The 20,135-nt window shown below is 43.7% G+C and overlaps 1 protein-coding gene across 1 annotated transcript; it reads right to left on the bottom strand.

Moving 5' to 3' along the window:
- Nucleotides 1-4,191: 4,191 nt before the first annotated feature.
- Nucleotides 4,192-14,736, bottom strand: LOC129820401 (gap junction beta-4 protein-like). The gene is made up of 2 exons (XM_055877473.1): nt 14,279-14,736; nt 4,192-4,618 (listed from the first exon to the last, which is right to left on the bottom strand). Exons 1-2 carry the CDS (start codon nt 14,666-14,668, stop codon nt 4,208-4,210), a joined length of 801 nt encoding a protein of 266 aa, XP_055733448.1. The 5' UTR covers nt 14,669-14,736; the 3' UTR covers nt 4,192-4,207.
- Between the last annotated feature and the right edge of the window lie 5,399 nt (nt 14,737-20,135).

Here is a 20,135-nt window from a genome sequence, read left to right as displayed (position 1 = left end):
TGATAAAAATTACAGACCTCCACATGCTTTGTAAGTAGGAAAACCTGCAAAATCGGCAGTGTGTCAAATACTTGTTCTCCCCACTGTAGATATGTACATGGCAGTGATGTCACAGTAGACAGAACCTCTGAGGTAATGGGCCTTGGGAAGAGTGACTCACCAGACTAGTTATCTGCAACAACAGTTGAAAGAGAGACAGTAGTTTAAGCTCCAATCACAGGAGGAGGGTGGGTTAAAAAAAAAGTGAATACAGTTAATCAAGGTGAATCGCCAAGTCACAGCACACACATGCAATCAATTAAGGGAAATCAGCAATCAATTAATAGGTCTCTCTGTATGTTTATTTTATATTTCATCTTAGTTTAACCAGGTAGGCCAGTTGAGAACAAATTCTCATTTACAACTGCGACCTGGCCAAGATAAAGCAAAGCAGTGCGACACAAACAACAACACAGAGTTACCGATGGGATAAACAAACATACAGTCAATAACACAATAGAAAAATCTGTATACAGTGTGTGCAAATGAAGTAACGAGGTAAGGCAATAAATAGGCCAATAGTGACGAAGTAATTACATTTTAGCAATTTACACTGGAGTGATAGATGTGCAGATGATGATGTGCAAGTAGAAATACTGGTGTGCAAAAGAGCAACAAAACAAATATGGGGAAGAAGCTACAGTTGAAGTCGGAAGTTTACATACATTTATGTTGGAGTCATTAAAACTCGTTTTTCAACCACTCCACACATTTCTTGTTAACAAACTTTAGTTTTGGCAAGTCGGTTAGGACATCTACATTGTGCATGACACAAGTCATTTTTCCAACAATTGTATACAGACAGATTATTTCACTTATAATTCACTGTATCACAATTCCAGTGGGTCAGAAGTTTACACACACTGAGTTGACTGTGCCTTTAAACAGCTTGGAAAATTGCAAAAAATGATGTCATGGCTTTAGAAGCTTCTGATAGTCTAATTGACAAAATTTTAGTCAATTGGAGGTGTACCTGTGGATGTATTTCAAAGCCTACCTTCAAACTCAGTGCCTCTTTGCTTGACATCATGGGAAAATCAAAAGAAATCAGCCAAGACCTCAGAAAAAAACATTGTAGACCTCCACAAGTCTGGTTCATCCTTGGGAGCAATTTCCAAATGCCTGAAGGTACCACGTTCATCTGTACAAACAATAGTACGCAACTATAAACACCATGGGACTACGCAGCCGTCACACCGCTCAGGAAGGAGACACGTTCTGTCTCTTAGAGTTGAACGTACTTTGGTGTGAATGTGCAAATCAATCCCAGAACAACAGCAAAGGACTTTGTGAAGATGCTGGAGGAAACAGGTACAAAAGTATCTATATCCACATTAAAACGAGTTCTATATCGACATAACCTGAAAGGCCGCTCAGCAAGGAAGAAGCCACTGCTCCAAAACCACCTTAAAAAAGCCAGACTGCGGTTTGCAAATGCACATGGGGACAACGATCGTACTTTTTGGAGAAACAGCCTCTGGTTTGATGAAACAAAAATAGAACTGTTTGGTCATAATGACCATCGTTATGTTTGGAGGAAAAAGGGGGGTGGCTTGCAAGCCAAAGAACACCATCCCAACCGTGAAGCACGGGGGTGGCAACATCATGTTGTGAGGGTGCTTTGCTGCAGGAGGAAGTGGTGCACTTCACAAAATAGATGGCATCATGAGGTAGGAGAATTATGGGGATATATTGATGGCAACATCGCAAGACATCAGTCAGGAAGTTAAAGCTTGGTCGCAAATGGGTCTTCCAAATGGACAATGACCCGAATCATACTTCTAAAGTTGTGCAAAATGGCTTAAGAACAACAAAGTCAAGGTATTGGAGTGGCAATCACAAAGCCCTGACCTCAATCATATAGAACATTTGTGGGCAGAACTGAAAATCGTGTGCGAGCAAGGAGGCCAACAAACTGACTCAGTTACACCAGCTCTGTCAGGAGGAACGGGCCAAAATTCACCCAACTTTTTGTGGGAAGCTTGTGGAAGGCTACGCAAAACCTTTGACCCGAGTTAAACAATTTAAAGGCAATGCTACCAAATACTAATTATGTGTATGTAAACTTCTGAACCAAAGGGAATGTGATGAAAGAAAAAAAACTGAAATACAAAATTCTCTCTACTTTTATTCTGACATTTCACATTCTTAAAATAAAGTGGTGACCCTTTTGACTAGGATTAAATGTCAGGAATTGTGAAAAACTGAGTTTTAATGTATTTGGCTAAGGTGTATGTAAACTTCCGACTTCAACTGTAGGTAGTTGGATGGGCTATTTACAGATGGACTGTGTACAGATCGGTAAGCTGCTCAGACAGCTGACGCTTAAAGTTAGTGAGGGAGATATAAGTCTCCAACTTCAGTCATTTTTGCAAATCGTTCCAGTCATTGGCAGCAGAGAACTGGAAGGAAAGGTGGCCAAAAGAGGAGTTGGCTTCGGGGGTGACCAGTGAAATATACCTGCTGGAGCGCGTGCTGCGGGTGGTTGCTGCTATGGTGACCAGTGAGCTGAGATAAGGCGGAGCTTTACCTAGCAAAGATTTATAGATGACCTGGAGCCAGTGGGTTTGGAGACGATTTTGAGGGAAAAATCGAGGGCAAGCCAATGAGGGCATACAGGTCGCAGCGGTGGGTGGTATATGGGGCTTTGGTGACAAATCGGATGGCGCTGTGATAGACTGCATCCAATTTGCTGAGTAGTGTTGGAGGCTATTTTGTAATTGACGTGGCCAAAGTCAAGGATTGGTAGGATGGTCAGCTTTACGGAGGTATATTTGGCAGCATGAGTGAAAGAGGCTTTGTTGCGATATAGGAAGCCAATTTTAGATTTAATTTTGGATTGGAGATGCTTGATGTGAGTCTGGAAGGAGAGTTTACAGTCTAGCCAGACACCTAGGTATTTGTTGTTGTCCACATATTCTAAGTCAGAGCCGTCCAGAGTAGTGATGCTAGTCGGGCAGGCGGGTGCGGGCAGCGATCGGTTGAAGAGCATGCACTTCGTATTGTTTGTTTCACATCACACACACGCAATCAATTAAGGGCAATCAGAAATCAATTAATAGGTCTCTCTTTATGCAGTGTTGTGTTGTCTCTCTTGTCGTGCTGTGAGTTTTGTCCCATATTTTTATTTTATTTTTATTTTTAAATCCGAGCCCCCGTACCCGCAGGAGGACTTTTGCCTTTAGTAGGCCGTCATTGTAAATAATAATTTGTTCTTAACTGACATGCCTAGTTAAAAAAGGATAAATAAAAGTGAATGTCAATCATTGGTGAAAGCATGCATAGTTCAGTGAACATTCAGTTAAAGGTATAGTCCACCCTACGTCATATGCTATATCCTGACCTTAGACCTTATAGTCCACCCTACCTCATATGCTATCTCCTGACCTTAGACCTTATAGTCCACCCTATGACATATGCTATCTCCTGACCTTAGACCTTATAGTCCACCCTACCTCATATGCTATCTCCTGACCTTAGACCTTATAATCCACCCTATGACATTTGCTATCTCCTGACCTTAGACCTTATAGTCCACCCTACATCATATGCTATCTCCTGACCTTAGACTTTATAGTCCACCCTACATCATACAGTATGCTATCTCCTGACCTTAGACTGTATAGTCCACCCTACATCATATGCTATCTCCTGACCTTTGACCTTATAGTCCACCCTACGACATATGCTATCCTCTAACCTTATAATCCATCCTACGACATACGCTATCTCCTGACCTTAGACCTTATAGTCCACCCTACGACATATGCTATCTGCTAACCTTATAATCCACCCTACGACATACGCTATCTCCTGACCTTAGATGGCCAAACTCTCCTCCCACTCCTGTTTCACATTTTTTACATTTACATTTTAGTCATTTAGCAGATGCTCTTATCCAGAGCGACTTACAGTAGAGTGCATACATTTTATTACATTTTACATACTGAGACAAGGATATCCCTACCGGCCAAACCCTCCCTGACCCGGACGACGCTATGCCAATTGTGCGTCGCCCCACGGACCTCCCGGTTGCGGCCGGCTGCGACAGAGCCTGGGCGCGAACCCAGCCCAGCCTGGGCGCGAACCCAGAGACTCTGGTGGCGCAGCTAGCAGTGCCCCCCCCCCCCCCCCCCCCCATTCCAGCTTCACCGCATCACATGACCTATTAATTCTTCTTCTCTGACGGCGCCACCTCCGTCTTGACATTACTGAGGTTCTGAATGGAGGCTGTGTTGGTGGGGTCCTCCCTGACAGACAACTTGGATCTCGACCTCCGCGCCGTCAACGACGTCGCCTCGAGACTCTCCGCCACCTTCTTCCTGATGCGCTTCTGGATCCTCTTGCAGATGAGGTAGACCATCTCACAGATACACATGAGGATGCAGACGGCTGAGGAGACCACCATGAAGATGGTGAAAATCTTCTTCTCGGTGGGACGGGAGATGTAGCAGTCGACGATGTTGGGGCAGGGATCCAGGGAGCACTTGGAGAGACGTGGCATGTCGTAACCCTCGTAGACGTAGTAGAGGATGTAGAGGAAGCCGGCGTCGAAGCCCGCCTTGAAGATCAGACTCGCCTACGGGGAGGAGAGAAGATGGAGGATTAGAGACAATATCATAAAGAATCATCATAAAAACATCTTTAATTAAAGAGACGACGCAGGAAATATGGGTGTCCAGTTGACCAGGTCAAATGGATTCATTCAGATCTATTCATTGAGAGGAGTTAAGTTCCATTCCACTCATGTTGTAATATCCAGAGGTAGAGATTGAGTAGAATTAGATATCGAGATTACAGTCTTTATTATTATTTTTTATTTCACCTTTATTTAACCAGTTGACAGCAAGTTCTCATTTACAACTGCGACCTGGCCGAGATAAAGCATAGCAATGTGACACAGACAACAACACAGAGTTACACATGGAATAACATGGAATAAACAATAAACAAGTCAATGACACAGTAGAATTTTTTTTATAGAAGAGACCAGACAAGAAATACAGGTTACAGCTATTTTTTTGTATTCATAAGCATTTCGCTATGCCCACAATAACATCTTCTAAATATGTGTATGTGACCAATACAATCTGATTTGGCAGGAGTTGCCATTTGACTCGTAAGGTAGGCAGTGAAACACCCTTGGATTTTATTCTCAGTGTCAAAGTAGCCTGTCATCTTGATGATTTGTGCTGTATTAAAGATTGTGCTAAAGTCTCCAGTCATGTGAAATGACATGTTAGCCCCTGTGTGCTTGTCCTCTCCTTGTTTCCTGTTTATTACATGTGAGGCCTGTCAGTGCATCGCAGGCTACCATTGAGCTTTAAATAGAACCTATACATTGACTCATACTGTAGTTACATAATCTGTCTCTGTCTCTGTCTTTCTCTTTCTCTGTCTCTCACTTTCTCTTTCTGTCTCTCTCGCTCTTTCTCTTTCATTCTATGCCTCTCCCTTTCTCTCTCTCACTTTCTCGTTCTCTCTCTTTCTCTGTCTATGTTTTTTAAAAAGGACATTCTACTCATTCATACGACAATGAATGGAAATTAAATTATGTTGACACCTGAAATATAATTTTCCCTTTTAAAAGCATTATAACATGTAGTCCAACTCATGCAGCATAGTGGCTTTAAATAAATAGGCTGAAGCAATGGGGTTTCCCATTTAAATAAATAGGCTGAAGCATGGGGTTTCCCATTTAAATAAATAGGCTGAAGCATGGGGTTTCCCATTTAAATAAATAGGCTGAAGCATGGGGTTTGCCATTTAAATAAATAGGCTGAAGCAATGGGGTTTCCCATTTAAATAAATAGGCTGAAGCATGGGGTTTCCCATTTAAATAAATAGGCTGAAGCATGGGGTTTCCCATTTAAATAAATAGGCTGAAGCATGGGGTTTCGCATTTAAATAAATAGGCTGAAGCATGGGGTTTCCCATTTAAATAAATAGGCTGAAGCATGGGGTTTCCCATTTAAATAAATAGGCTGAAGCATGGGGTTTCGCATTTAAATAAATATGCTGAAGCGTGGGGTGTCCCTTTTAAATAAATAGGCTGAAGCATAGGGTTTCCCATTTAAATAAATAGGCTGAAGCATGGGGTTTCCCATTTAAATAAATAGGCTGAAGCGTGGGGTTTCCCATTTAAATAAATAGGCTGAAGCATAGGGTTTCCCGTTTAAATAAATAGGCTGAAGCATGGGGTTTCCCATTTAAATAAATAGGCTGAAGCGTGGGGTTTCCCATTTAAATAAATAGGCTGAAGCATAGGGTTTCCCGTTTAAATAAATAGGCTGAAGCATGGGGTTTCCCATTTAAATAAATAGGCTGAAGCATGGGGTTTCCCATTTAAATAAATAGGCTGAAGCATGGGGTTTCCCTTTTAAATAAATAGGCTGAAGCATGAGGTTTCCCATTTAAATAAATAGGCTGAAGCATGGGGTTTCCATTTAAATAAATAGGCTGAAGCATGGGGTTTCCCATTTAAATAAATAGGCTGAAGCATGGGGTTTCCCATTTAAATAAATAGGCTGAAGCATGGGGTTTCCCTTCGGCGTTTACCTCATTGAAAACATGTCAGTTTTAAAGCTAATTTCCTGCAATTCTACACATTTTGCCGTGGGACTGAGAGACAATTTACTATCTTTTACAGCGAATCACTTCTACAAACATGATAACAAACTCAATGGGGGCCCCATGCCATGACATGTATGCAATTTTGAAGTTCAGACACACCGGTCGGATTGTCAAAAGTTTGTGGGATTTTAAAGCTCAGACACCTGCCGGCAGTCAATATCTTTTGTGTTCACACAGCAAAGACCGTCAGCCACTCAGCCTTGTTAAAATACTCCAAACCAGAAGGTGGCAGTAGCGTTGTTTGGCAATGTATATCCATGCCTATTGCTTGTGGTCTAGATTCCAATGTTAGCTAGCTAGATCGTTAGCTGCACTAATGTTGCTATTTTGTAGAATGCCCTTGTTGTTACTAGCCAGATGACCCCAGATAGATAACTACCTAGCCAGATGATGAAGAAATATTTGATTCACTTTCCACAATCCCTTACTGCCTGTGCCAGCCTATAGCCAAATGTTTAGCTAGCTAACATTAGAAAATTTGCTAGCTACCACAACATAGCTAGCTAGCTAAGGACAATGCACAGACTCGGCAGCTAACTCACAGGTAACTATCAGCAATCTATTGGTAGTGAGATTCTCGGTGAGTTTCATGCTTAAGATTCTCAATGACTGTCTAGTTTTTACTTTGGTCGTTGTTCGTTTTCGAAGATGAACTTATTTTAAAAGATATATAGGTCCATTATATTTTCTACAAACGTTATATATGGTTTAAGTTGTTTAATTTTACACTGAAAACATTTTACTATAACGAAAATTATAAAGAAATAAATGAATAAATAAATAATAAGAATTATATATAATATCAATTTTTTAATCATATTTTTTTGGCACGGCGGCAGAGATTTAGAAGCGACGACCCACCGCTCCTTAGTGAATATAGGGGAAACACTGGTAGGTGGGATTTTAAGAATAACAACTAGACTGGAACATCAACACATAGGTACAAACATGAGTCATTTTTATAATGTAAAAATTTGTGTTGCAATTCTTCTAATTCCCAACATAGCGTCAAGCGACATTGTTGTGGTGTTGTGTACAGTATGTTAGTGTTGTCTGGTGTTGTCTGGTGCTGTGTACAGTATGTTAGTGGTGTCTGGTGTTGTGTACAGTATGTTAGTGTTGTCTGGTGTTGTCTGGTGTTGTGTACAGTATGTTAGTGGTGTCTGGTGTTGTCTGGTGTTGTGTACAGTATGTTAGTGTTGTCTGGTGTTGTCTGGTGTTGTGTACAGTATGTTAGTGTTGTCTGGTGTTGTCTGGTGTTGTGTACAGTAGGTTGGTGGTGTCTGGTGTTGTGTAGAGTATGTTAGTGTTGTCTGGTGTTGTCTGGTGTTGTGTACAGTATGTTAGTGGTGTCTGGTGTTGTGTACAGTATGTTAGTGGTGTCTGGTGGTGTGTACAGTATGTTAGTGTTGTCTGGTGGTGTGTACAGTATGTTAGTGGTGTCTGGTGTTGTCTGGTGTTGTGTACAGTATGTTAGTGGTGTCTGGTGTTGTCTGGTGTTGTCTACAGTATGTTAGTGTTGTCTGGTGTTGTCTGGTGTTGTGTACAGTATGTTAGTGGTGTCTGGTCTTGTGTACAGTATGTTAGTGGTGTCTGGTGTTGTGTACAGTATGTTAGTGGTGTCTGGTGTTGTCTGGTGTTGTGTACAGTATGTTAGTGGTGTCTGGTGGTGTGTACAGTATGTTAGTGGTGTCTGGTGGTGTGTACAGTATGTTAGTGTTGTCTGGTGGTGTGTACAGTATGTTAGTGGTGTCTGGTGGTGTGTACAGTATGTTAGTGTTGTCTGGTGTTGTGTACAGTATGTTAGTGTTGTCTGGTGGTGTGTACAGTATGTTAGTGGTGTCTGGTGTTGTGTACAGTAGGTTGGTGTTGTCTGGTGTTGTGTAGAGTATGTTAGTGGTGTCTGGTGTTGTCTGGTGTTGTCTACAGTATGTTAGTGTTGTCTGGTGTTGTGTACAGTAGGTTGGTGTTGTCTGGTGTTGTGTAGAGTATGTTAGTGTTGTCTGGTGTTGTGGTGTTGTGTACAGTATGTTAGTGGTGTCTGGTGTTGTGGTGTTGTGTACAGTATGTTAGTGGTGTCTGGTGGTGTCTGGTGTTGTCTACAGTATGTTAGTGTTGTCTGGTGTTGTGTACAGTAGGTTGGTGTTGTCTGGTGTTGTGTAGAGTATGTTAGTGGTGTCTGGTGTTGTCTGGTGTTGTGTACAGTATGTTAGTGGTGTCTGGTGGTGTCTGGTGTTGTCTACAGTATGTTAGTGTTGTCTGGTGTTGTGTACAGTAGGTTGGTGTTGTCTGGTGTTGTGTAGAGTATGTTATTGATGTCTAGTGGTGTGTACAGTATGTTAGTGGTGTCTGGTGTTGTCTGGTGTTGTCTGGTGTTGTGTACAGTATGTTAGTGGTGTCTGGTGTTGTCTGGTGTTGCGTACAGTATGTTAGTGTTGTCTGGTTTTGTCTACAGTATGTTAGTGTTGTCTGGTGTTGTCTGGTGGTGTGTACAGTATGTTAGTGGTGTCTGGTGTTGTCTGGTGGTGTGTACAGTATGTTAGTGGTGTCTGGTGTTGTCTGGTGTTGTGTACAGTATGTTAGTGGTGTCTGGTGTTGTCTGGTGGTGTGTACAGTATGTTAGTGGTGTCTGGTGTTGTCTGGTGTTGTGTACAGTATGTTAGTGGTGTCTGGTGTTGTGTACAGTATGTTAGTGGTGTCTGGTGTTGTCTGGTGGTGTGTACAGTATGTTAGTGTTGTCTGGTGTTGTGTACAGTATGTTAGTGTTGTCTGGTGTTGTCTGGTGTTGTCTGGTGTTGTGTACAGTATGTTAGTGTTGTCTGGTGTTGTCTGGTGTTGTCTGGTGGTGTGTACAGTATGTTAGTGTTGTCTGGTGTTGTGTACAGTATGTTAGTGGTGTCTGGTGTTGTCTGGTGTTGTCTGGTGTTGTGTACAGTATGTTAGTGGTGTCTGGTGTTGTCTGGTGGTGTGTACAGTATGTTAGTGGTGTCTGGTGGTATGTACAGTATGTTAGTGTTGTCTGGTGTTGTGTACAGTATGTTAGTGGTGTCTGGTGTTGTCTGGTGGTGTGTACAGTATGTTAGTGTTGTCTGGTGTTGTGTACAGTATGTTAGTGTTGTCTGGTGTTGTCTACAGTATGTTAGTATTGTCTGGTGTTGTCTGGTGTTGTGTACAGTATGTTAGTGTTGTCTGGTGTTGTCTGGTGTTGTGTACAGTATGTTAGTGTTGTCTGGTGTTGTGTACAGTATGTTAGTGGTGTCTGGTGTTGTCTGGTGGTGTGTACAGTATGTTAGTGTTGTCTGGTGTTGTGTACAGTATGTTAGTGGTGTCTGGTGGTGTGTACAGTATGTTAGTGGTGTCTGGTGTTGTGTAGAGTATGTTAGTGTTGTCTGGTGTTGTGTACAGTATGTTAGTGTTGTCTGGTGTTGTCTGGTGTTGTCTACAGTATGTTAGTGGTGTCTGGTGTTGTCTGGTGTTGTGTACAGTATGTTAGTGGTGTCTGGTGTTGTCTGGTGTTGTGTAGAGTATGTTAGTGGTGTCTGGTGTTGTCTGGTGTTGTGTACAGTATGTTAGTGTTGTCTGGTGTTGTGTACAGTATGTTAGTGTTGTCTGGTGGTATGTACAGTATGTTAGTGTTGTCTGGTGTTGTGTACAGTATGTTAGTGGTGTCTGGTGTTGTCTGGTGGTGTGTACAGTATGTTAGTGTTGTCTGGTGTTGTGTACAGTATGTTAGTGGTGTCTGGTGGTGTGTAGAGTATGTTAGTGGTGTCTGGTGTTGTCTGGTGTTGTGTACAGTATGTTAGTGGTGTCTAGTGTTGTCTGGTGGTGTGTACAGTATGTTAGTGGTGTCTGGTGGTGTGTACAGTATGTTAGTGGTGTCTGGTGGTGTGTACAGTATGTTAGTGGTGTCTGGTGGTGTGTACAGTATGTTAGTGGTGTCTGGTGGTGTGTACAGTATGTTAGTGTTGTCTGGTGTTGTCTGGTGTTGTGTACAGTATGTTAGTGGTGTCTGGTGTTGTCTGGTGTTGTGTACAGTATGTTAGTGGTGTCTGGTGGTATGTACAGTATGTTAGTGGTGTCTGGTGTTGTCTGGTGTTGTGTACAGTATGTTAGTGTTGTCTGGTGTTGTGTACAGTATGTTAGTGGTGTCTGGTGGTGTGTACAGTATGTTAGTGGTGTCTGGTGTTGTGTACAGTATGTTAGTGGTGTCTGGTGTTGTCTGGTGTTGTGTACAGTATGTTAGTGGTGTCTGGTGTTGTGTACAGTATGTTAGTGGTGTCTGGTGTTGTCTGGTGTTGTGTACAGTATGTTAGTGGTGTCTGGTGGTGTCTGGTGTTGTGTACAGTATGTTAGTGGTGTCTGGTGTTGTCTGGTGTTGTGTACAGTATGTTAGTGTTGTCTGGTGTTGTCTGGTGTTGTGTACAGTATGTTAGTGTTGTCTGGTGTTGTCTGGTGTTGTGTACAGTATGTTAGTGGTGTCTGGTGTTGTGTACAGTATGTTAGTGGTGTCTGGTGTTGTCTGGTGTTGTGTAGAGTATGTTAGTGTTGTCTGGTGGTGTGTACAGTATGTTAGTGGTGTCTGGTGTTGTGTACAGTATGTTAGTGGTGTCTGGTGTTGTCTGGTGTTGTCTACAGTATGTTAGTGGTGTCTGGTGTTGTGTACAGTATGTTAGTGGTGTCTGGTGTTGTCTGGTGTTGTCTGGTGTTGTGTACAGTATGTTAGTGGTGTCTGGTGGTGTGTACAGTATGTTAGTGGTGTCTGGTGGTGTGTACAGTATGTTAGTGGTGTCTGGTGGTGTGTACAGTATGTTAGTGGTGTCTGGTGGTATGTACAGTATGTTAGTGGTGTCTGGTGTTGTGTACAGTATGTTAGTGTTGTCTGGTGTTGTCTGGTGTTGTCTGGTGTTGTGTACAGTATGTTAGTGTTGTCTGGTGGTGTCTGGTGTTGTCTGGTGTTGTCTGGTGTTGTGTACAGTATGTTAGTGGTGTCTGGTGTTGTCTGGTGTTGTCTACAGTATGTTAGTGTTGTCTGGTGTTGTCTGGTGTTGTGTAAAGTATGTTAGTGTTGTCTGGTGTTGTCTGGTGTTGTCTGGTGTTGTGTACAGTATGTTAGTGGTGTCTGGTGGTGTCTGGTGTTGTCTACAGTATGTTAGTGTTGTCTGGTGTTGTGTACAGTATGTTAGTGTTGTCTGGTGTTGTCTACAGTATGTTAGTGTTGTCTGGTGTTGTCTGGTGTTGTGTAGAGTATGTTAGTGGTGTCTGGTGTTGTCTGGTGTTGTGTACAGTATGTTAGTGTTGTCTGGTGTTGTGTACAGTATGTTAGTGTTGTCTGGTGGTGTGTACAGTATGTTAGTGGTGTCTGGTGGTGTGTACAGTATGTTAGTGGTGTCTGGTGTTGTGTACAGTATGTTAGTGGTGTCTGGTGGTGTGTACAGTATGTTAGTGTTGTCTGGTAGTGTGTACAGTATGTTAGTGGTGTCTGGTGGTGTGTACAGTATGTTAGTGGTGTCTGGTGTTGTGTACAGTAGGTTAGTGGTGTCTGGTGGTGTGTACAGTATGTTAGTGGTGTCTGGTGGTGTGTACAGTATGTTAGTGGTGTCTGGTGGTGTGTACAGTATGTTAGTGGTGTCTGGTGGTGTGTACAGTATGTTAGTGGTGTCTGGTGGTGTGTACAGTATGTTAGTGGTGTCTGGTGGTGTGTACAGTATGGTAGTGGTGTCTGGTCTTGTGTACAGTATGCTAGTGTTGTCTGGTGTTGTCTGGTGTTGTGTACAGTATGTTAGTGTTGTCTGGTGTTGTCTGGTGTTGTGTACAGTATGTTAGTGGTGTCTGGTGGTGTGTACAGTATGTTAGTGTTGTCTGGTGTTGTGTACAGTATGTTAGTGTTGTCTGGTGTTGTCTGGTGGTGTGTACAGTATGTTAGTGGTGTCTGGTGTTGTCTGGTGTTGTGTACAGTATGTTAGTGGTGTCTGGTGTTGTCTGGTGGTGTGTACAGTATGTTAGTGTTGTCTGGTGTTGTCTGGTGTTGTGTACAGTATGTTAGTGTTGTCTGGTGTTGTCTGCTGTTGTGTACAGTATGTTAGTGTTGTCTGGTGTTGTCTGGTGTTGTCTGGTGGTGTGTACAGTATGTTAGTGGTGTCTGGTGGTGTGTACAGTATGTTAGTGTTGTCTGGTGTTGTGTACAGTATGTTAGTGGTGTCTGGTGTTGTCTGGTGTTGTCTACAGTATGTTAGTGTTGTCTGGTGGTGTGTACAGTATGTTAGTGTTGTCTGGTGGTGTGTACAGTATGTTAGTGGTGTCTGGTGTTGTCTGGTGTTGTGTACAGTATGTTAGTGTTGTCTGGTGGTGTGTACAGTATGTTAGTGTTGTCTGGTGTTGTGTACAGTATGTTAGTGTTGTCTGGTGTTGTGTACAGTATGTTAGTGTTGTCTGGTGTTGTCTGGTGTTGTCTGGTGTTGTGTACAGTATGTTAGTGGTGTCTGGTGTTGTCTGGTGTTGTGTACAGTATGTTAGTGGTGTCTGGTGTTGTCTGGTGTTGTCTACAGTATGTTAGTGGTGTCTGGTGTTGTCTGGTGTTGTCTACAGTATGTTAGTGGTGTCTGGTGTTGTGTACAGTATGTTAGTGGTGTCTGGTGTTGTCTGGTGTTGTGTACAGTATGTTAGTGTTGTCTGGTGGTGTGTACAGTATGTTAGTGTTGTCTGGTGGTGTTTTGGTGTTGTGTACAGTATGTTAGTGTTGTCTGGTGGTGTGTACAGTATGTTAGTGTTGTCTGGTGTTGTGTACAGTATGTTAGTGTTGTCTGGTGTTGTGTACAGTATGTTAATATTGTCTGGTGTTGTCTGGTGTTGTGTACAGTATGTTAGTGGTGTCTGGTGTTGTCTACAGTATGTTAGTATTGTCTGGTGTTGTCTAGTGTTGTGTACAGTATGTTAGTGTTGTCTGGTGTTGTCTGGTGTTGTGTACAGTATGTTAGTGGTGTCTGGTGTTGTCTGGTGGTGTCTACAGTATGTTAGTGTTGTCTGGTGTTGTGTACAGTATGTTAGTGTTGTCTGGTGTTGTCTGGTGTTGTCTACAGTATGTTAGTGTTGTCTGGTGTTGTCTACAGTATGTTAGTGTTGTCTGGTGTTGTGTACAGTATGTTAGTGTTGTCTGGTGGTGTGTACAGTATGTTAGTGTTGTCTGGTGGTGTTTTGGTGTTGTGTACAGTATGTTAGTGTTGTCTGGTGGTGTGTACAGTATGTTAGTGGTGTCTGGTGGTGTGTACAGTATGTTAGTGGTGTCTGGTGGTGTCTACAGTATGTTAGTGTTGTCTGGTGGTGTGTACAGTATGTTAGTGGTGTCTGGTGGTGTGTACAGTATGTTAGTGGTGTCTGGTGGTGTCTACAGTATGTTAGTGTTGTTTGGTGTTGTCTGGTGGTGTGTACAGTATGTTAGTGGTGTCTGGTGTTGTGTACAGTATGTTAGTGGTGTCTGGTGGTGTCTACAGTATGTTAGTGTTGTTTGGTGGTGTGTACAGTATGTTAGTGTTGTTTGGTGTTGTGTACAGTATGTTAGTGTTGTCTGGTGGTGTTTTGGTGTTGTGTACAGTACATGTTAGTATCTCACCAGATAGGTCCACCACAGGCCTCCTCTCTTCTTCCCTGAATTAGCGTACAAATGCGACCCTTCATGCATTGCGGTGTACTTGGAATCCTTCTCCTCACGCAACTTGACGTGCGCCACAACCATCAGAGACGGACAGGTGACGAAGATGAGCTGTAGGGCCCACAGGCGGATGTGTGAGATTGGGAAGATGTGATCGTAGCAGACGTTGACGCAGCCTGGCTGGGCCGTGTTACAGACAAAGTCCTTACTCTCGTCTCCCCAGACGGGCTGAGCGGCCACCACAAACACCAAGATGCGGAACACGAAGACCATGGAGAGCCAGACGCGACCGAACACCGTGGAGTATTTATTCACCCCGTTGAGGAGGGACTGAAACCCACCCCAGTTCATCTTGGAAGATGAGGAGGAGGAGGAAGAGGAGGAGGAAGAGGTGGAGGGATGGTGGGGGCGACAACCAGTCACTGAAAAACAGAAAACAGAATGGACAGGGTTTCATGGTTTATTATTGTCATGCTGCAAGGTCTTTTCTTCTTCTTTAAAGCTCACAGAAATAACAGTAAATACTCAACAGACTAGAGTGTCTGATGCTGTACAAGACCCTCACTAACTCTGATGTCATCATTAGGCGCACGCAGCACAACCCACAAAAAGAGCATGGGAGCATCATTTAACCCACAACCAAGTCAAGTGCCTCCATCCTCCCCCCAGCTGATCACTATTCTATCTGATTTACTTTTTGTTATTACCTTATTTTAACCTTAAGACAACCAGAGGAAAACGTATTATATTTAACATAAATCCATTGAGGAGGATATTTGACTTTGCGTTAGCTTATATTACAATGGCCTATCATCGTACAATATAATATAAATTGTAGGATGTATAATATTCACGTTTTGATTGTTTAGTATGATATAGAACGTTCAACTGCTTTGGTATTATATGCTACGTTAGGGCTAGGTTTAGGGTAAGGGTTAGGCTAGGTTTAGGGTAAAAGTTAGGGCTAGGTTTAGGGTTAGGGTTAGGCTAGGTTTAGGGTAAAAGGTTAGGGCTAGGTTTAGGGTAAAGGTTAGGGCTAGGTTTAGGGGAGGGTTAGGGCTAGGTTTAGGGGAAGGGTTAGGGCTAGGTTTAGGGTAAAGGTTAGGGCTAGGTTTAGGGTAAAGGTTAGGGCTAGGTTTAGGGTAAGGGTTAGGGCTAGGTTTAGGGGAAGGGTTAGGGCTAGGTTTAGGGTAAAGGTTAGGGCTAGGTTTAGGGGAAGGGTTAGGGTTAGGGGAGGGTTTGGGCTAGGTTTAGGGTAAAGGTTAGGGCTAGGTTTAGGGTAAAGGTTAGGGCTAGGTTTAGGGGAGGGTTAGGGCTAGGTTTAGGGGAAGAGTTAGGGCTAGGTTTAGGGTAAAGGTTAGGGCTAGGTTTAGGGTAAAGGTTAGGGCTAGGTTTAGGGTAAGGGTTAGGGCTAGGTTTAGGGGAAGTGTTAGGGCTAGGTTTAGGGTAAAGGTTAGGGCTAGGTTTAGGGGAAGGGTTAGGGTTAGGGGAGGGTTAGGGCTAGGTTTAGGGTAAAGGTTAGGGCTAGGTTTAGGGTAAAGGTTAGGACTAGGTTTAGGGTAAGGATTAGGGCTAGGTTTAGGGGAAGGGTTAGGGCTATGATTAGGGTAAGGGTTAGGGCTAGGTTTAGGGTAAAGGTTAGGGCTAGGTTTAGGGGAAGGGTTAGGGCTAGGATTAGGGGAAGGGTTAGGGCTAGGTTTAGGGGAAGGGTTAGGGCAAGGTTTAGGGTAAGGGTTAGGGCTAGGGTTAGGGTAAGGGTTAGGGCTAGGTTTAGGGTAAAGGTTAGGGCTAGGTTTAGGGGAACGGTTAGGGCTAGGTTTAGGGGAAGGGTTAGGGCTTGGTTTAGGGGAAGGGTTAGGAATAGGTTTAGGTTAAGAGTTAGGGCTAGGTTTAGGGTAAAGGTTAGGGATAGGTTTAGGGTAAGGGTTAGGGCTAGGTTTAGAGTAAGGGTTAGGGCTAGGTTTAGGGAAAGGGTTAGGGCTACGTTTAGGGTAAGGGTTAGCGCTAGGTTTAGGGTAAAGGTTAGGGCTAGGTTTAGAGTAAGGGTTAGGGCTAAGTTTAGGGGAAGGGTTAGGGCTAGGTTTAGGGGAAGGGTTAGGGCTAGGTTTAGGGTAAAGATTAGGGCTAGGTTTAGGGTAAGGGTTAGGGCTAGGTTTAGGGTAAAGGTTAGGGCTAGGTTTAGGGTAAGGGTTAGGGCTAGGTTTAGGGGAAGGGTTAGGGCTATGATTAGGGTAAAGGTTAGGGCTAGGTTTAGGGTAAAGGTTAGGGCTAGGTTTAGGGGAAGGGTTAGGGCTTGGTTTAGGGGAAGGGTTAGGAATAGGTTTAGGTTAAGGGTTAGGGCTAGGTTTAGGGTAAAGGTTAGGGATAGGTTTAGGGTAAGGGTTAGGGCTAGGTTTAGAGTAAGGGTTAGGGCTAGGTTTAGGGAAAGGGTTAGGGCTACGTTTAGGGTAAGGGTTAGCGCTAGGTTTAGGGTAAAGGTTAGGGCTAGGTTTAGAGTAAGGGTTAGGGCTAAGTTTAGGGGAAGGGTTAGGGCTAGGTTTAGGGGAAGGGTTAGGGCTAGGTTTAGGGTAAAGATTAGGGCTAGGTTTAGGGTAAGGGTTAGGGCTAGGTTTAGGGTAAAGGTTAGGGCTAGGTTTAGGGTAAGGGTTAGGGCTAGGTTTAGGGGAAGGGTTAGGGCTATGATTAGGGTAAAGGTTAGGGCTAGGTTTAGGGTAAAGGTTAGGGCTAGGTTTAGGGGAAGGGTTAGGGCTAGGATTAGGGTAAGGGTTAGGGCTAGGTTTAGGAGAAAGGTTAGGGCTAGGTTTAGGGTAAGGGTTAGGGCTAGGTTAGGGGAAGGGTTAGGGCTAGGTTTAGGGGAAGGGTTAGGGCTAGGTTTAGGGTAAGGGTTAGGGCTAGGGTTAGGGCTAGGGTTAGGGCTAGGGTTAGGGCTAGGTTTAGGGGGAGGTTTAGGGCTAGGTTTAGGGTAAGGGTTAGGGCTAGGTTTATGGTAAGGGTTAGGGCTAGGTTTAGGGGAGGGTTAGGGCTAGGTTTAGGGGAAGGGTTAGGGCTAGGGCTAGGTTTAGGGTAAGGGTTAGGGCTAGGTTTAGGGTAAAGGTTAGGGCTAGGTTTAGGGTAAGGGTTAGGGATAGGTTTAGGGGAAGGATTAGGGCTAGGTTTAGGGGTAGGGTTAGGGTTAGGGGAAGGGTTAGGGCTAGGTTTAGGGTAAAGGTTAGGGCTAGGTTTAGGGTAAATGTTAGGGCTAGGTTTAGGGTAAGGATTAGGGATAGGTTTAGGGGAAGGGTTAGGGCTATGATTAGGGTAGGGGTTAGGGCTAGGTTTAGGGTAAAGGTTAGGGCTAGGTTTAGGGGAAGGGTTAGGGCTAGGGCTAGGTTTAGGGGAGGGTTAGGGCTAGGTTTAGGGGAAGGGTTAGGGCTAGGTTTAGGGTAAGGGTTAGGGCTAGGGTTAGGGCTAGGGTTAGGGCTAGGTTTAGGGGAGGGTTAGGGCTAGGTTTAGGGGAAGGGTTAGGGCTAGGTTTAGGGTAAGGGTTAGGGATAGGGTTAGGGCTAGGGTTAGGGCTAGGTTTAGGGGAAGGTTTAGGGCTAGGTTTAGGGTAAGGGTTAGGGCTAGGTTTAGGGTAAGGGTTAGGGCTAGGTTTAGGGTAGGGGTTAGGGCTAGGTTTAGGGTAAGGGTTAGGGCTAGGTTTAGGGTAGGGGTTAGGGCTAGGTTTAGGGTAATGGTTAGGGCTAGGTTTAGGGTAAGGGTTAGCTAAGATGCTAAATAGTTGCAAAGTAGCTTAAAAGTAGTATGTCGTTTACAAAATTGCTGATAAGCTAAAATGCTTAAGTTACTCATGATGCCATTCAAACATGCAACCTTTGTGTTACTAGACATGAGCATTTCTGCCTTAGAGGGATGACCTTTATCGACTTCCCCATTGTCAGATGAACTTGTGGATACCATTGTTATGTGTCTGTGTCCAGTATGAAGGAAGTTAGAGGTAGTTTCGTTAGTCAATGCTAACTAACGTTAGCACAGTGACTGGAAGCCTATGGGTATCTACTAGCATGCTAACAGGTACCCATAGACTTAGTAGATACCCATAAACTGTGTTCGAAAACCCACACTAATATACTGTATACTACATACAGTGGCAAGAAAAAGTAATGTGAACCCTTTGGAATTACCTGGATTTCTGCATAAATTGATCTAAAAATGTTGACTGATGACTGGTCATCATCTAGGTCACAACAAAAGACAATCACAGTCTGCTTAAACTAATAACACACAAACATTTATACGTTTTCATGTCTTTATTGAACACACCGTGTAAACATTCACAGTGCAGGGTGGGAGAAGTATGTGAACCTTCTGGATTTAAAAACCGGTTGACCCTCCTTTGGCAGCGATAACCTCAAACAAACGTTTTCTGTAGTTGCGGATCAGACCTGCACAACGATCAGGAGGAATTTTGGACCCATACATCTTTACAAAACTGTTTCAGTTCAGCAATATTCTTAGGACGTCTTGTGTGAAAACTCTCTCTTGAGGTCATGTCACAGCATCTCAATCGGGTTGAGGTCAGGACTCTAACTGGACCACTCCAGAAGGAGTATTTTCTTCTGTTGAAGCCATTCTGTTGTTGATTTACTTCTGTGTTTTAGGTCGTTGTCCTGTTGCATCATCCAACTTCTGTTGACCATCAATTGGTGGACAGATAGCCTTACATTCTCCTGCAAAATGATGATCGATGATAGCTGGCTGTCCAGGCCCTGAGGCAGCAAAGCAGCCCCAAACCATGATGCTCCCTCCACCACGCTTTACAGTTGGAATAAGGTTTTGATGTTGGTGTGCTGTGACTTTTTTTTCTCCACAGAGTATTGTGTGTTCCTTTCAAACAACTCAACTTTAGTTTAATCTGTCCACAGAATATTTTGCCAGTGGAACATCCAGGTGCACTTTTGCAAACTTCAGACGTGGAGCAATGTTTTGTTTGGACAGCAGTGGCTTCTTCCGTGGTGTCCTCCCATGTTCCTCTCTAATAAGGGACTGATTTAGACCTGGGACACCAGGTCATTATTCCCCTCTAATCAGGGACTGATTTAGACCTGGGACATCAGTCATTATTCTCCTCTAATCAGGGACTGATTTAGACCTGGGACATCAGTCATTATTCTCCTCTAATCAGGGACTGATTTAGACCTTGGACATCAGTTATTACTCTCCTCGAATCAGGGACTGATTTAGACCTGGTACACCAGTCATTATTCTCCTCTAATCGGGGACTGATTTAGACCTGGGACACCAGTCATTATTCTCCTCTAATCAGGGACTGATTTAGACCTGGTACACCAGTCATTACTCCCCTCGAATCAGGGACTGATTTAGACCTGGGACATCAGTCATTACTCTCCTTTAATCAGGGACTGATTTAGACCTGGGACACCAGTCATTATTCTCCTCTAATCAGGGACTGATTTAGACCTGGGACACCAGTTACTACTCTCCTCTAATCAGGGACTGATTTAGACCTGGGACACCAGTTATTACTCTCCTCTAATCAGGGACTGATTTAGACCTGGGACATCAGTCATTACTCTCCTCTAATCAGGGACTGATTTAGACCTGGGACATCAGTCATTACTCTCCTCGAATCAGGGACTGATTTAGACCTGGGACACCAGTCATTATTCTCCTTTAATCAGGGACTGATTTAGACCTGGGACATCAGTCATTAATCTCCTTTAATCAGGGACTGATTTAGACCTGGGACATCAGTCATTAATCTCCTCTAATCAGGGACTGATTTAGACCTGGGACACCAGTCATTACTCTCCTCTAA

The sequence above is a fragment of the Salvelinus fontinalis genome, chromosome 22 (assembly GCF_029448725.1).
Source record: "Salvelinus fontinalis isolate EN_2023a chromosome 22, ASM2944872v1, whole genome shotgun sequence".
Taxonomy (NCBI): domain Eukaryota; kingdom Metazoa; phylum Chordata; class Actinopteri; order Salmoniformes; family Salmonidae; genus Salvelinus; species Salvelinus fontinalis.
Note: the sequence above shows the minus strand (reverse complement) of the source record. Positions and strands in the feature narration are given on the sequence as shown.